General features: G+C 65.0%; 1 protein-coding gene across 1 annotated transcript in view; it reads left to right on the top strand.

Annotated features, from left to right (window-relative positions):
• The window catches only part of ACOT7 (acyl-CoA thioesterase 7), a 77,193-nt gene that overhangs the window by 57,409 nt on the left and 7,512 nt on the right, over positions 1 to 12,272 (top strand). Inside the window, 1 exon segment of the mRNA XM_016165338.2 lies at positions 8,321 to 8,505. Coding sequence (XP_016020824.2) covers positions 8,321 to 8,505 — 185 coding nt within the window.

Genomic DNA, 12,272 nt, shown 5'->3' with positions numbered 1-12,272 from the left:
ACAAAGGCCCCCTCCGGACCCCCCAGCGCTCCCCCAGGTCCCGCCGAGGCCCAGCCTGGCCACTGCGCTGTTCCTGCAGTGGCTCCTCAGGCCACGCTTGGCCACCGAGTGCCTGAGTGCTGGGGCGAAGCCCCCGAGACTGGACGCATTGCGAGTAAGTAGGCTTACCGAGTTGGATTTGGGGTGCTTTTAGGGTATGAAGAGGGTGGTCCCAGCCCTGCTCCCCTCTGCTCTGCAGATCCCTTCTTGACTGGCAGTGCTTGCCATGGACGTGGGTCCCAGAGTCTGCCCAGGACGGGAGTCTTGGCCGCCTTGGCTCGTCCTTCGTGGGCCTTGGGTGTGGTGCGCGGTGCTGGCGTGAGTCTTTGGGACGGGGTGGTGCCTCTCGTGCCACGATTCACGCTCTCCTTTCCTGGAGTGACTCCCTGGGCAAGCGACCGTGACCAGGGCTTGGCTGTTAAATGCGGCCTCAGCATCCACAGTGGAAGCCAGTGACTTTCTGTGAACCCCGCCTCGCGCCGTGTCTCCCCTGTGCCCGTCAGGAGCCGCCAGCCGAGAGGAGAGCTAGGCTTCCCCAGAGGGCCGAGCGGCTCCTGGGCGTCGGCCTGGTCAGCAGCTGCGCTTTGCCGTTGAGGGAAGTTCCCACAGAAAGGAAGCCCGTCGGGCGATTTCCCCCACCCTGCACCCCGAGACCAGAATTCACCTCCCGGGGAGGGTCTGGGGGGCACGGCTGGGTCCCCCGTGCACACTGGCTGGAGGGCTTCTTCTAGGGCTCGATTTAGGGAGCTGCTGCACAGAGACTCCGCTTCCGAGAGGTCCCTCGTGTTCCCGGCACAGAACAGAACTGGGGCTTCATGTTCAGAAGCCGTGACTTCCGGCGACGCCGCACTGCGGATCGGTTCTGTCCGGGCGGAGGCCGGGGGGTGGACTGCGTGGCGGGGGGCCGCCTTGGCCTCGCACTCTGCTGGCCCCTGGGCCCTGGGGGTCAGAGGCGCGGCTGTTTTCTCGAGTCACGTCTTGTTTTGTGTATGAAGGAATTTGGGCCAAAACTAAAATAACAGCGACATAGTCTGGCCTAGTTCTGGGCCAGTGACCCCAGGGGCCGTTTAGACGCTGTCACCCCTCATTTGCGGTTTCCCAGGGGACCGTGCCTGTGTCGGGCAGCCCGCTCTCCGTGCCGTGGCCCTGTCGCCGAGCCTGCCCGGCTCAGCTCGGGCAGTGCACAATTCAGGCAGAATTGTCACACTTTGTCTCCAGCCCCGGGGGACAGAGGCCCCTGCAGGCGCTGCCACTTCACGTGGCTCCTGCGCTCCGTCATGGGGGCCGCAGAGCGGGGCCGGGCTCGCCTGGGGTGGCCCCGCTGCACAGCAGACGGTGCAGGCGTTTCACAACCTTGGGCTCGACGCCCCTGCTCGTTCTGCTTTGACTCCCTGACGTGAATCCGCCGAGGTCACGTTGCACCCGCGGGACTCTCTGGGGTGCGGACCCCCCGCTGCTGCTGTCCTCTGGCCCAGCGCCTTCCGCCGTCGCCTCGCGGTGCTGCCATAATGTGCAGGGGCCACGAGGGCCGGGCCTGGCACCCCACGGGTGCGAGGCGGCTCTGCCGAGCCCCAGGACTGCGGTGTCTGCTTGCCGGCGGCGGGGCCTGGCCTGTGAAGGGCGGCGAGCAAGGGTCCCCATGCCGTGCAGCAGACGGCCACAGCTGGTGGCTTAGAGCAACGGAAGTTTCCTGTCCCACAGTCAGGGAGGCCGGAAGGCCGAGCAAAGCCACGCCCCCTCCAAGCCCCCAGCTCGGGGGTCCCCGGGCGTCCCCCGTGTCCTGGCTGCACCCACACGCTGCTCCGTCTTCGTGCGGCCCCTCCTCGTCCTGTCCCACCTCTCATCCAGACACGCGTCGCACGAGTCAGGGCTCACCTGGAGAGTCCAGGAGGGTCTCACCTCGCGATCCCGAGCTCGGTGACATCTGCAAAGACCCTTGTGTCGAATCAGGTCACGTTCTGAGGTTCTAAATGGACTCATCTTTTGGGGAAGCCACCGTCCAGCCCACTGCAGACACCTGCTCTCTTTCAGCCTAACTCTTCAGCCACAGCCCACTTTCTCTTGTACAGACTCACAAGCTTGGTAAAACCCCCTTGCGTCTCTGCCCGTGGGGGCGCCAGCCCCTCTTTTGTGAGAGCCAGTGATAAAGTCGGGGCCCGAGCCAGAGATGGGGGGCCCTGAGGGGTACAGAAGCGAGGGCCCTATTTTGAGGAAGACAGTCGTACAGCCGGGGCGAGCTGAGCCCTGGGACCTGACTACAGAGAGCAGCCCCCTGGAACAGAAATAAGGGGCGATGTGCTTCCCTGGCTCGGGGACCCTGAGGGACCAGTGAGGCCTTTGCATGGCAGGGAAACGGGGTCGGCCCCCAAGGAGAGCCGGACCAAGCAGCCCGGGAAACGCGGCGCGCCGCCAGGCCTGCCCCCTCTGGGGCGTGGTGCTGACTCGTTCCCGAGTCGAGCATGAGGACTGTCCCTTAAGGGATGACGTTTTCACGGGACAGAGCAGCAGGTGGTCCCGGGCACACATGGGCGGAGTCAGCCCGTAGCACCCCAGGGCCAGAGTGCAGCTGCCGTCCACGGCCAGCTCCCCGCCCGATGGGGGTGCCCGCGCCACCCTGACCACGCCCCACCTCTCGGACACACAGCCCTGGGGGCCCCCCCTCCCCTGCCACCACCCCTGAGCACCCTTCCTTCCTGGTCTGACACAGTGAGGGGACAGCCAGGAATTAAGCCTTGTTGCCAGCCAGACACGCCGTGTGTGGGTCTCGTGTGGCTGCCATAAGGAGCTACCGCCAACTCGTGGCCGAGAGTAGCAGGTTCGTTCTCTGACCCGGGCGGAGGTCGGGCGAGGTCCGCCGGCCTGCGTGTTCCTCCCGGAGGCTCCGGGGGGCCGGGGCCGAGCCTCTTCCCGCCTGTCGAGGCACTGGCATTCCTCGGCTCCCGGCTCCTTCCTTCAGCCCCCCATTACGGCCACCCCCCCCTCCTCCTCTGACCTCCTGCTTCCCTCTTACAAGGACCCTGGTGACATCGGGACTGCCATCTCGCGGTCCATAGTCCCATCTGCCAGTCCAGGGTCCCCTGCATTAGGACTTGGGCATCTTTGGGGACCACCTTTCTGATGACCGTAGGTGGCATCTTAGGAGACGGAGTGTGACATTCGGACTTAGCCGTTTCGCTGTACTTTGGTAGAGAAACAGCTGAGGCCTGAGGCAGCGGACGCTCCGGCCTGTCTCCCTCCACCCTCTGCAACGCTTCTCGCTCTGAAGAGTCAGGCAGACGCCGGTCTGTGGCCTCGCCTGTCACGCGAGGGGGAGGGGGTGTCCATCAGAAAGCTATACCTGCAGCTTTGTGTCATGGAAAGTCAGATGACAGCTTTGAATTTCAGCCTTAGAGGGTGCGTGCTGAAGAGGAGGTGGCTCACGGCACCCACCCTGCAACGTGAGGGGGCGGGGCAGCCTGCACCCGGACGCGGGTGGCCGTCCTCCTTCGGGGGCCGGTTTGCTCTTCACAGACGACGTCTGCTAGGGTGCGTCACTCCTTGCCTCGGCCACAGAGGGCCACCTGGCTCGGGACCTGGACCCTCGTTCCCATACCGCCCTGTGTCCATGGTCTAACGCTGGTGGCCTGTCGTTTCTCTCCTCACGGCTGGGATGGCTGCCCGGGGCTCAGAGCCCTGTGTGCCAGCCCTGTGTGCCAGCCGGGGTGCAGGGCCCTCAGCCGGGGTGCGCCGAGGGGCACTTTGTCCGTGAGACCCTAGTGGCAGCGACGCGGCGACTTGTCAGAAAGTGGGTGTCGGCGCCGAAGCCGCCTGCCCCGTGAGCGCTGGAGCTCAGAGCACGAGCCTGCCTTTTACGGGTCGCTCGCTCTGCCTCTCTCTTTCTCCTTCAGATGAGATGTAAAAGCAGTTGCCAAGGCAACCGTTAAGAAAAGTTGAAGGGGGGGTCAGCGTTACCTTTGACATAACGATTTGGAGGCCTTGGGTGCAGAAACCAAAAGCTAAAATTTTCTTGTGGAGAAATGATCTCTTCAAACTCTTGGGGTGGAAAGTGAGGAATCTTCTAGAAGGTGCTTTGGGGTGTGTTACGTAAGAAACACCAAAGCTACTTCACTCTGTGCTTTTCTTGATAAAGTTCACTGCCACGGCTCGTTTTGGAGCTGAAGCTCTGAGGTGTTCCTAAGAGCCTTAAGCGCTTGGCAGCGTCTCAGCCGTGGTCCGGGCAGTTACTCCGTCCTCCTTCGCAAGTCCCTGGCATGCCGCTGACATCTGCCCGTCTGCCCGTCTGCCCGGGGAGAGGGGCGAGCACCCGAGCAGCCCAGCAGCGAGGCTCCCCGCGCAGGCCTCCCTTCCCCCGCTGCACGGGCCGCCCACGCGGGGGCTCGGCCCGCACTCCCGGGTGGCAGCTGTCCCACGCGCGTGTGCACGACACTCGTGGCTCCTACAGCGGCTCGGAGTCGCTGCTCGGGGAGGGTTCCGACAGGCGGCGGCGTCCAGCCCCGGAGAAGGCACTGCTCTGCTGCGTCCCTCTCGTCGGCCTCGGCCCAGGGCCCTCCTCCTGCTGGGCTCAGAGTGTCCAAGGCAGACTGGTGACGTCGGCTCTGTCCGTAGGACTGCATCCTGGGAGAGGAACGTGCCCGTGCTCAGCGGCCACACTGGCCGGCGCCCCCCGTATCGTGCCGTGCCGTGCCGACGGGGAGCATTTCTACCACTGCAGAGCATGCCGCTGGGCGGGCTGTCTCTGGACTGTGGGCTCGGTCCCTAGCATCCCAGGTGCCGCGCGCAGGGTGCAAGGCCCTCAGAGGGATTTCCTTAGACCCCTGCAAACCCGCGAGCGCTCTGGCACGGTGCCCTGCACCCCAGTGCCCCCTGCAGCGCGGCACCGGCTCCACCCACCAGAGCCCGCGCACAAAACCCCTCTGCCCACAGCCCCGTTAGCGCTCGGTCTGCACCGGGGCACCCCTCAGACCTTGGGGTTTACCAGAAGGGCCGGCTGCTTGGTGGCGCCCGTGGACTCTGCTCCTTTGTGGAATTGGGAGGAGCTTGATTTTAGACCCAGCTCCCAAACTGGGTCAGAAATCCGATGGTCAGAGCCACCCAAGGAGAGCCCGGCAGGACGTGTGCAGCGCGACGCAGGCCTGACCTCGCGCCCCGGCCGGACGCGTCTTCGGCAGGACACCCTCGTCGGGCCGGCGGGAGCCCCGCAGCTGTGTGCTCTGCTGCCGAGACCTGGGCCTGAGTGGCCACCAGGCCTCCTTCCTTTCCCCTTGCAAGTTCGTCTTGAGTTTCCAGATGCTTTTTGGTGTGATAGGGCCCCTCTTGAAGCCTAGAAATGTCACGTTCCTTGGTAGAAACGTACCATAGAACTTTTTAAACGATAATATTCTCTGAGCTCCATGGAGTATTGTGTTCCTGATTTATAGTTACAATTTAGTAGAAGAGGCCAAAAGAATAAGAAACTACATTAATATTCCCCAGCCGAGTGGTGGAAACCTTGGTGGTTTCTATGGTTTCTGTAGCAGTTTACCAAAAATTTAGTGGCTCAAACAACTCAAATTTGTTCGGGTCTCAGAGGCTAAAACCCAGGTGTGGTGGGGTGGGTTCCTTCTGGAGGCTCCAGGGGGAAATCTGTTTCTCGGCTTCCTGCTTCTAGAAGCACCTGCGTTCCTCGCTTGTGGCCGCACCCTCCACTTCCAAGTCAGCCGCAAAGCATCTTTCCACCTCTCGCTGACCCTCACCTCCCACCTCCCGCAGCCACTCGTGACAACCCTCGCAATGCCACTGGGCCCACCTGGATGACCCAGGCCGACCTGCCATCTCCAGGCCCTTAACCTAATCACATCTGTAAAGTCCCTTTGCCAAGTCGGGTCACATAATGCACAGGTTCTGGGGATTACGACGCGGACGTCTTTGGGGGCCGACATTTCACCTGCCAGAATAGTTCATTGACGGCACCTGACACAGGCAAGCAGGGCTCCAGCCCGTTCCTGAGCTCTGCTTCTTCCCTTCCTGCTGTCTTAACCTATGAGCCAGGGAGTGGGAGGAGAAGCGGGTCGCCCAGGGTCTGAACCCCAAGGCCTCTGCCTCCTCCCCGGCACCCGGCCAGCATCCTTCCCACGGCCATGGCACAGGGAACGCAGGCTCTTCCCACGAGAGGAAACCCACAGGAGTTCCCTGGCAAGAGGTGTGCTGAGGGCCACCGTCACGGGGACAGCCAGCCGAAGGACAGCTGGCCGTGCGCCCTTGCCTTGTCCCCCATGTGACTTCCCCCCAGTGACCGTGACAGACTCGTGGCTGCTCGTGATTACCTTCCAGGTTAGAAATCCAAGGAAACATGTAACTTTAACTAAAACAGATTTAGACAACGAAGTGGGTTGACCGCGAGCAGTCTCACGGGTCACTTAAGGTGCCGAATGCAGCGGCTCCTTCCCCAAAGTCCCCGTCTCAGCCGCAGCCCCGACGCCAGCCCGTTCACCTTTCAGAGGCGGCGACGTCATCACCCTGACGAGTCACTGGCTCTGAAGCTGAGGACACGACCCCGGGACGCTGCCTGGCTGGGCCGCTGAGGCGCTGGGGCCTCAGTGGAAGCCGACCAGCCCCAGCTCTGGCCGTTACCAGGGCGGACCCCGGGGTGTGCCCTGGGTGCCCTGCGTGGGGCTCTGCGCCCTCGTCACTCACGTGATGCCCCTGGTTGCTGACCGCGTGGCCTGCCTTCCCCCAGACGTGGCTGCCTCCGGCATGAAACGCTCCCTGGTATGGAATGTTCGGGAACTTCATAACACGGAATAACCGCTCCCGCCTCTGGCCCGCCCACACGCTCACGCCTAACCGTCTGCTGTGCTGCCCCGACTCGTCTGTCTCCCGTGGTCTCTAACCGTGTCTCGTGGGGCCTGTCTCCCTGGAGCTAGGACGGGGGTTCCCGGGGTGTTAAAGGTCCTCGCAGCCAGCACTGCTTCGAGGAGCAGGTCCCAGCCGTGTACGTGGGGCTCAGGCCAGAGCCAGGCCGTGCTGTGAGGGGTGGTCTGGCCAGTTGATGGCAGAGGCCCAGCCAGGTGCCAGCCCCTCCCCTGAGCTCCCCCGAGGGTCAGCACGGCTTCGTGGGCCAGACATCGCCGGTGGCGGTCACGGCTGCAGCAAGTGCCTCCCCCCGCCGGGCGCGAGGCTCGGGCCCTGGCTCATCTCGTGCTGTCCCCATAGTTGCTCGGCGAGGCAGTGCGTCTGTGTGTCGGGGAAACGCTGCTGTCTGTGAGGTGGAGGAGTCATGTCACAGGACGAGCCTGTGGCCTGCAGGGTGGGGGCGGAGGGGGGCTCCAGGTCAGGAAGCAGCCGCCAGGTGGACGTTCGCGACCCCAGGGCCGGGGGGAGTGCAGAGGTCGGGCTAGGTTGAGGGGGAGACAGTGTGACCCCCAGGACAGTGTGGCGGGAATGCGTGACTTCAGACGTTGTCGTAGTCCACCAGGGAGCCTGCCGGTGCGGGGCGTGGTGCACGCCAGTGGCCTCTGCCCAAGGACGGGGCCCCAGGCGTGTCCCAGGAAGGCAGACGTCCCCAGACCGGAGGAGAGCTCTGGTCTCATGGGCCACAGCGACAGGGAGGAGGAGGGCCTGACCAGACACCGAGGTCCTGCCTGGACAGAGGGACGACTGGTGTGCCCAGGGTCGCGCGGGCTGAAGCGCAGACAGTAACTCCAGGGGCACGTAGCACAGTGGTCAGGGGGCACCTTGGCCCAGTCAAGTCACGTGCGCCCGTCAGCGCAGCATCAGGGACGGTGCAGCCAGGGTGCTGGGAAGGGGCCTGGGAAGGCGCAAGAAGGTTCTTTAGTGCTCAGAGCAACGTAGGGCAGCAGCGTGGGTCCAGTGGGCGCGAGGCCACAGCGTACGGTGCAAGTTGCACATTTGACCTTGGCCTGTGTGTGGGCGCCCCCACCGGGGCTACCTGCAAGCAAGTTGGGGGCTTGCCCCCAGGGCCAGGAGTGAGGAGAAGGATTTTTCCAGCAGACAGGCCACTCCCAGGGGATAGAGACCTACGCTTGGGCAGAGGGTTAGGCGATGGCCACCAAGGTCACTTCCGCGCTAACTTTACACGTGATAAGAGTGTGTCTGCTCACTAAACACACAGACGTTCGTGGGTACTAACGTCGTCTTGTTTAATAACGTGGTGGTTAGCAGAATGACCTGTGCTACCTAACCGGGTGCCTTCTAACATCCTCGGTGACACCGGGGTCTGTGCCCTGCCCGCCAGCCTGGTCCCCGGCCTGGCTGCCTCCCTAACCCGCCGTCCACTCCGCAGGCTTCATCATCACCATCTCCGGACGCATGACCTTCACGAGCAACAAGTCCATGGAGATCGAGGTTCTGGTGGACGCCAACCCCGTGCTGACCAACACGCCGAAGCGCTACCGGGCCGCCAGTGCCTTCTTCACCTACGTGTCTCTGAGCCAGGAGGGCAGGTCGCTGCCCGTGCCTCAGCTCGTGGTGAGTGTACCCCTCGGTCCCCCTCAGCGCTCGCTGGGCTCCCGGGAGAAACCGAGTCACGGGAGCCCTTTCCGGGCCGCCGGGCCCCAGCCTGGCCACCTCCCGCGACCTTGGCTGCGCTGCAGGTCAAGCGTGAAGGGACCGGGCAGAGGGGACGAGATGGACCCTTTGCGAGCTCCTGGTCGGCAGCATGCCCTCCCGAGGGTGACAGTGCCTCGGTGCTCCTGATACTCTGTGCAAACGCTGGTGGGGTGAGGGCCCTCCCCATGGCGGGCACCTGGTGTGGCCCGGCCCAGACCCCTGCCCTGCCCCTCCCCGCCCCGCGGAGCTGGGCGCCCAGGCTTCGTGGCCTTTCCCTGCCTTGGCCACCCACTGGGCTCCATCCTGGGTGTGCAGAGAGAGAGTCCCATCCCTGGCCCAGGCGCGGATCCCGGAGGGCTCACGGCCCCCAGCAGGGCTCCCCACTGAGGACGCAGAGCACACTCCCCAGGCCGTTGTCTGGGCCGCCGAGGGCTGGGGGTGTGGCCCCACCGCGTTCGCTCCCGTGGGTCACCAGGGCCTGGAGCAGACTTGGCGCTCAGTGGGTGCCTCCCACTGTGTCCAAGGCTGGCCACGCCGGGGCGAGACGGGCAGTGCAGGTGCTCGGAGGGGCACGGGGAGAGTGCCTGCAGGTGGCCTTCCAGCTGGGAGGCCAGGTGTGAAGTGACCTCCAGAGTGGGCAGCGTTCCCTAGGAGGGGTGGGGCATCGTTGGCGGGTCCAGGGGCTGGAGTCCCAACATCTTGGCAAATGCTGGCCGCAGGGAAGCCAGAGGGGCTGAGGGTCCCAGGTGGGGACGGGGAAGACGGGGGTGGTGGTGAGGATGCTTGGCTGAGAGGCACTTGGTAATTGTGTGCTGAAGGGAAGAAGAAAACTTCCGGATTTTTCTTGAGGCTGATGATGGTTTTATAATAAGCCCCATGAATTCCTTACCGGTGCCCGTTAGGGCGCCCAGCCTGGAGCGCGTCCCAGCGCCTGCCAGCTCTGAGCCCTCTGCCTGTCTCACCCCCCACCCCAATTACACAGACCAGCAGCCCCAGACCGGCCAGGCCCAGGCCACACCGCTAGTCATGGGGGGCCGGGCCGGCTCACGATGCTGGTGCTGGGTGCAGCTGCCCCTGGCTCTCCCCGGCAGGACTGCCTGTCCCTGGGCCAGAGGGAGCCCGGAAGTGTGGGCTGTAGGCGAGGCGCCCTGCCCTCTGCTGGGGGAGGGCCTGGGGAACGCAGCGCCGGGCAGGGTGGGGTCGCCCAGCACCCTGCAGGGCCCCCGTGGCTCCTGGAGAAAAACATGCTGAGAACGCCTGCGGCCGACAAACACGCTGCGTCTGAGACCCTGTTTCCTCACGCAGGCAGCAGCGCGGCCTCCACATGCTCCCTCCGGTGGCTGAGGGGGACCCCCTGGCTGCCAGTCCCCCGAGTCGGGTCCAGTGGCAGCTGAGGCCTCCAGGGCACCCCCCTGGAGATGTTCATGACCCCTGCTCCTCCTTCTAGGGCCTCACGGGACCCGCAGTGGGGGGGCGGGCTGTCAGGCCTCTCCAAGGCCACCGTGGCAGCAGGGCCTCTGTCACGGCTGGAGAAGCCTCAGCTGTCACACACAGGAGTCCTTGACCTCTGGCTTCAGCAGGGTGGCCAGAGCCAAGGACACTCTCTGTCTTTATTGCTGCCTTTGGCACAGCTCGCTGGACCGCAGTGAAGCCTGCGCACCCGTGACACGGGCTTCTGCAGTGTCTGGACGGCCCCCCCACGGTCCCCCGAAACACAAGGCCCCAAGAGGCCCTGGCCCCCGCCTCCTCCCCCTCGGGTGGTTGGGTCCAGGCCCCGCGCCTCGTCTGTTCACTCCCAAGGGCTTTGCCAGCTCACCTCACTCCGCCGCGTCTCCAGAGACGTCCGACTGAGCTCATCATCCCCCCCACCCCCGTGATTCCGGGACCCGGCTGGCTGGCTCCTCTCCTCCCCTCCCGCTCCGACCCGGGCTGTCCTCCCTGCTCCCTTCCTGCCGCCCTCCGCCCAGCTCTGCGCTGAGGCCTTCGTGTCTGTTAAAACAGATTTGCTCCCTCTCCCACCGAAACCGCTCAGCGGCTCCTCAGTGCCCTTGGCCTGGGGTCCAGCCAAGCTGGCTTTCGCGCCTCAACCCCAGACTCATTCCTGCCTCGGGGCCTTTGCACGTGCTCTGCTCCTGCCCAGACACCTGCTCTCAGATCGGCATGGAGCCAGCTCCAACCACTGTTTCTCAGGCATCCGTCCTTGGAGGGCCATCCCTCACCATGCTAGGTGAAGCCTTCCCGCACCGCCTCCCGGCGGCTCTGCAGGCACTCGGCACCGTGAGGTTGTCCAGTGTGCGTGCGTCGTTCTGTGTCCAGAGCAGGCCCCAGGTGCGGCTGCAGGTGCCTGGAGCAGAGCGGGGCTCAGGAGATGCCTGAGAGCGGTCACCGGCTCGCTCGCCTCCCCGGCCGCGTCTCTGCATCCGGGCAGGGCCGTTGGAGTGGCAGCCACCGACCCCTCCCTCCCCACGGCCCCTCCCCTCTCTGCGGGCCCAGACGCAGGAACAGGCTTCCCGCTGCCTGGGTTCTAGTGTGACTTCAGGCAGGTGCTTCCTGTGTGCCTCAGTTTCCTCCTCTGTGCAGTGCCGCCGGCCGTGCTACATGCCACGACGGGTGGGCGAGAACTCTTCGAGCCGATTTGTATCAGGAGCTCCGTGACGTCCCTCCTAGGACCCTCCTCCCTGGAGGGGGAGGCAGTGCCCAGGCAGGGCACGTGGGGACTGTCAGACGGTGGCAGAGTGGAGACAGCAGAAGGGGCAGGTTTTTCCTGGGGGGGGGGGCAGCCACATCGTAAATGTCCTCCTCGTGAGGAGGCCCTCAGTGGGCCGGCTGCATTCCCGTGGGGCCTGGGGTTGGCGGGAGAGCGAGCCGATTCTCAGGACCCTCGGGTGAGGAAGCTGGGGGCAGAGCCAGCTGCCCGTGATAGGAGAGGAGTCACGCGGCCGAGGCTGCCTAGCTGGCGCTAGGGGGCGGAGGACCCGAGATACCCAGGGAGTCGGGACATCTTCATTTTGAAACGGCTCTTACTGATAAGCGCGAAGTGGCAGGGTCTGCGACGCTGGCCAGGGGTCCAGCAGCTGCCGCGGGCTTGAGCAAAGGCGCCGGGGCCGCCCCTGCTGCCCACACAGCCCCCGAGACCAGCGCCACAGCCAAGAGGGGTCAGCGGTCTGTGGGCTCGGGGAGCAGGGCCTCGGCACACCAGGGTCTGGCCTCCCATGGGGAATGGTGTGCAACCAGGGAGCCCTTTGTGGGTGCCCATGACCCTTCTGGGGCCTGGCCAGTCTCAGTGCCCTTTCCAGAAACCACGGCCTGGGGCCAGGGTCGGGTGCAGGAGGAGGCCCTCAGCCCTGCGGGCGGGGACCACAGGGGTGTGAGGAATGACACCTGCCCAGTGGAGGCAGTGACCACCAGATCCCTCGGGCATGGGTAGCCACGCCTTCTTCTGGTCCCGCTGCTGCTTCTCACCCGGGAAGAGATGGTCTCTGAGCCTTCGCCGAGGTGGCCCGGGCTCACCGCAGTCGGTTAAAAATAGCTCTGGCAGGGAGGGTCCGCGGCCCAGAGCCGGTGTTCAGCTCCCGGTGTTCAGCTCCCGCCCGGTGGCCGCGGCGCCGACCTGGGGACCGCCACCACGCAGGCCGCCTGCGCCTCAGCGCACGTGCGCTCTGCTCTGCTCGGCCGCCCTCCGCCCG

This window comes from Rousettus aegyptiacus, unplaced genomic scaffold, assembly GCF_014176215.1.
Source record: "Rousettus aegyptiacus isolate mRouAeg1 unplaced genomic scaffold, mRouAeg1.p scaffold_m13_p_1, whole genome shotgun sequence".
Classification (NCBI taxonomy): domain Eukaryota; kingdom Metazoa; phylum Chordata; class Mammalia; order Chiroptera; family Pteropodidae; genus Rousettus; species Rousettus aegyptiacus.
This window is presented reverse-complemented; position numbering and strand designations above follow the sequence as displayed.